Source organism: Priapulus caudatus, unplaced genomic scaffold (genome assembly GCF_000485595.1).
Source record: "Priapulus caudatus unplaced genomic scaffold, Priapulus_caudatus-5.0.1 Scaffold255, whole genome shotgun sequence".
NCBI classification, from domain to species: domain Eukaryota; kingdom Metazoa; phylum Priapulida; class Priapulimorpha; order Priapulimorphida; family Priapulidae; genus Priapulus; species Priapulus caudatus.
In genome coordinates, this window is record NW_014577316.1 from 182935 (window position 1) to 187815 (window position 4881).

General features: G+C 41.9%; 1 protein-coding gene across 1 annotated transcript in view; it reads right to left on the bottom strand.

Moving 5' to 3' along the window:
• Positions 1–4881, bottom strand: part of LOC106808130 (dynein heavy chain 1, axonemal-like) — a 79184-nt gene that overhangs the window by 51207 nt on the left and 23096 nt on the right. Inside the window, exons 24-25 of the mRNA XM_014810710.1 lie at positions 910–1137; positions 362–557 (exon numbers count right to left, since the gene is read on the bottom strand). Of these exons, the coding sequence (XP_014666196.1) occupies positions 362–557; positions 910–1137 (424 nt within the window). The remainder of the gene's footprint in view (positions 1–361; positions 558–909; positions 1138–4881) is intronic.

Sequence of the window (4881 nt, forward strand, 5' to 3'; positions counted from 1 at the left end):
TGGATGGATGGATGGATGAATGGATGGATGGTTGGATGGATAGATAGGTAGATAGATAGATAGACAGATAACTGGATGGATAGATGGATAGATAGATAGAATAGATTGTGTGTGCCTTGCTTCTACATAGAGACACGGTATGTTTTACTTGTCTCTACATAGAGACACGGTGCATGCTACTTGTCTCTACATAGAGACACGGTGCGTGCTACTTGTCTCTACATAGAGACACCGGTGCGTGCTACTTGTCTCTACATAGAGACACGGTGCGTGCTACTTGTCTCTACATAGAGACACGGTGCGTGCTACTTGTCTCTACATAGAGACACGGTGCGTGCTACTTGTCTCTACATAGAGACACGGTGCGTGCTACTTGCCTCTGCGTAGACATTCAGGGAGCGCTCGAGGATGCTGCGTAGTGATTCCTTCATGACACGCTCCACCTCCAGCAGCCAGTCCTCGACGTTGCCCGTAGGATAGAGGCTCTCAGAGAAGGGCACCTCCTCTCCTTCGCCGGAGTACATCACACTAATCCTCAGGTCATCCTCGAACCTTAGCTGCAAGTAGATGAGCGACCGTTCATTTAGACATGCCCTGGTGGCTGCGTTTTCATTTGGCTTCCTTCATCTGTGGTTTTCGTGGTGTACCCATCTCGGCAGCCCTGAGAAATTGGCAAGAATTGCAGAGAAGAATATCATACTGGTGTACTCAACAATTTAGTTATTGCTAACAATATCAATACTAATAATAATATCAATAACTAAATTAATTAATATCCTAATATATAATTTATATATATATATATATATAATTTATATATAAAATGAATATTTTAGATTAATGGTAGTTGGTTTCATTAGTTAAAAAAACTAGGGAGGTTAGCTAGACATAAGATATTAGAGTAATTGCCTTGGCAATATTTTCGAAACACTTTCGCAGGTGAGGTTGCACAGCCTTAGGATCTTTTGTCTGTGACAATATCTCAAGGAGCTCGTCGTCGGAGAGGAAGTAGAATCGTGGGAAAGCTGTCCTCTTCGTCTCCAGGTATTCGCTGAGTCCCTTTTGCACCTGATCCAGCAGCTTGTTGGATTCACGTAGACTGTCGAGCAGGTAGTCGTTCGGACAGAGAGTTATCACCTGTAGGCAGCAAGAGATATACTCGGACATCTACTCAACGATGCTACTCAAGACACCCAAGTGAGCCAAACACACACCAATGGGAACACCCGAGCAAACCATACACACAGCACTGGGAACACCCAAGCAAGCCACACATGTGGCACTGGGAACACCCAAGCAAGCCACACATGTGGCACTGGGAACACCCAAGCAAGCCACACATGTGGCACTGGGAACACCCAAGCAAGCCAAACATGCGGCTCTGGAAACACCGAAGCAAACCACACATACAGCACTGGGAACACCCAAGCAAACCACACATGCGGCACTGGAAACACCCAAGCAAACCACACATACAGCACTGGGAACACCCAAGCAAACCACACATGCGGCACTGGGAACACCCGAGCAAGCCAAACATACGGCCCTGGAAACACCCATTAAAGCAAGCCATACATACAGCACTGGGAACACCCAAGCAAACCAAACACACAGCACTGGGAACACACAAGCAAACCAAATACACAGCACTGGGAACACACAAGCAAACCAAACACACAGCAATTAAAACACCCAAGCAAACCACACACACACAGCAATTAAAACACCCAAGCAAACCAAACACGCAGCACTGGGAACACACAAGCAAACCAAATACACAGCACTGGAAACACCCAAGCAAACCAAACACACAGCACTGGCAACACCCAAGCAAACCATACATACAGCACTGGGAACACTCAAGCAAGCCATACATACAGCACTGGGAACACCCAAGCAAGTAAAACACACAGCACTGGGAACACCCAAGCAAACCAAACACACAGCACTGGCAACACCCAAGCAAGCCACACATGCGGCACTGGGAACACCCAAGCAAGCCACACATGTGGCACTGGGAACACCCAAGCAAGCCGTACATACGGCACTGGTAACACCCAAGCAAGTCAAACACACAGCACTGGGAACACCCAAGCAAGCCGTACATACGGCACTGGGAACACACAAGCAAACCAAACACACAGCAATTAAAACACCCAAGCAAACCAAACACACAGCACTGGGAACAGCCAAGCAAGTCAAACACACAGCACTGGGAACACCCAAGCAAACCGTACATACAGCACTGGCAACACCCAAGCAAACCAAACACACAGCACTGGCAACACCCAAGCAAACCAAACACACAGCATTACGAACACCCGACTGAGCCATACACACATGGCACTGGAAATAATCGGACACTCCATTCACCAGTATTGGGAAGAATTGAACAACCCGTATAAACAGCATCAAACAGTTATTGGGAGCAGCTGTCAAAACCCGGCAGCTATACAGGAAAAAACGAACAAACTATAGGTATGTGTTTTTAAATTTCATTTTTGCTATGAGGCATTGTAATGAATATCACAATGTCCTTTACCTGTGTTACTAATCAGACTCTTAGAAATACTAAGTGGTTCAGGTTTCTATAGCAAAGGGGCTTCTATAAATGCAATACCTTTGCAAAGTGAAATACTATATATTACTTGGGGCTGAAGGTTTCACTGTACACTATTGTCCGTACACATATATTGCTTCTATTAATGGAAGAGTGAAAGCTGAGTTTAGGATTCCCTTGTGCTACGGGGGCGTGTTGTTTAATAATTAAATTGATGGGAAATGAGTACGTACTCCTACGTAATATCTCAGACAGACGGTCAGTAGTTCTATTACACAGTTACTTTGCAGATGTTGTTTAATAATGGCAGGAATTTTAATACTCTATGGCGCAATTGGTTATCTTATGATTTGCCATCTTAATCGTCTTTTACAAGGAAATTTCAAATTCTGGCCACTTACATTGTCTAGCAATATCGCGACTAAATAATGGAGATTGGGTTCTGGTTTACATATTTATGCATACCGTAGCTTTAGCAGCCACGCTATTAGGTCATTCTTTAATAACATTTTGAATAATTATAGCCTTCTTAGGGGACCAAAGCTCATCACCCTATATAAATAAAACGTTAATTAGGTTAACTATTATCTGTTTTGATATATCATAACATGAGGACAATGATGATGCCATTGTGTAATTTTGTATTTTGTAAATAAGAATTGAGAAAGCCAAGGTAGGCAGATATAAATTGGCTTTCAGGTTTGCAACATTAACTTGTGATTGCACATGCTAGGAATTAGCAGCTGTTATGTGCTGACTATCACTAGCACTTGCCACTAGTCAGATGCAACAATGTATTAAATGTGTAAATAAAATATCTCAAATAGTAAATGAATTTTTCATCAATGTAACTGATAAGCAACTGCACTGTAAATTTATCTGTCTACCTGCTTATTTATTAAGGCTCGTAGGGTCTATGTCCCCCTGACCTCTGTTTGACCTGGCTCGTTTAGCTATTTCTGACTAACCCTAACCCTAACCCTATATATATTATATATATATATATATATATATATATTAGTCAGAAATAGCTAACCCGCACATAGCATATTAGTAGTCACTCCTTCCACCCCGCACTCATAGATGACTAGACGAGATTTTAGTCGTGGTGTCTATATAGAGTAAATATATACTTCCATGGCCCTCATATTGATTCAACATAAACTTGATCATGCTAATACTGAATTGCATTATGCTGATAACCTTGACGAACCCACATATAATGAAAGTGTCAATGACACTGTAGCTCACCCTGGGTGTGATAGAAGAGAGAGGTGGGATATATAAAGCAAGAGTACATATGGGAGAACTCCCATTATATAGCATATCTCCCATTATACTCTTGATAATGATATATGCATAAATTTTGATGTGAAAATAAATGTTTCACATCTGAAAGTCTGAAATCTTGACGAGAGATGGTGCTACGCCTAAATGATCGCCATTTTGGTTTTCGAATATCGCGCAAATAAAAACAATAAAATATTCCAGTCAAATTACTGTAACAAAGAATCTAAAACACAACATTACACGTATATATGTATGATTGTAGAGTTGCTGACCAGTTAGACGAAATAAACGTAATAGGACGTTGTCATCTCTCCCATAGGAGTAACAACTGTTTTGGGGCTAGCCTTCCACATTCACATACCAAAATTTAACAAAATCGAATGAATTTAGATGGCCATTTTCATTTTTGCCAAAAAGTGGGCGTGGCTCGAAAGTAGGTCGACTATAGCGTGCTCCAAAATAGGAAGTTCAAATCTCTCCCATAGGAGTAACAACTGTATTCAATTTGAAACTTGTGGGTCAAACAGTTCTTGAGTTATCGTTGACCGTAGGCAGACACTGTAATGCTTAGTGAAATTGCCAAAATCTACATAATTTGCATAATTTTTAAAAAAACATCAAAACATGTGTGATATGTTTTGGGGGCCAGCTAGTCCTCATTCATTCACATACCAGAAATGAGCAAAACCCATTGAACCTGAACTGACTTGTGGCCATTCCCTTTTTTGCCCAAAAGTGGACGTGGCTCGAATGTATATCAACTGGCGTGCTCCAAAATAGGACGTTCAAACCTCTCCCATAGGAGTAACAACTATATGCAATTTGAAACATGTGGGTCAAACGGTTCTTGAGTTATCGTTGACCGTAGCCAAATGTTGACGGATGGACGTACGACACCCCACGGCAATAGCTCATCTTGACGATGTCAAGGTGAGCTAAAAACAAGCCCTAGTCATGTTCCCAAATCAGCTGTTAGTTCTTAATATATAAACATTATCAAGAGCAGATAAAGAAGGAGAGCGTACAAGAGT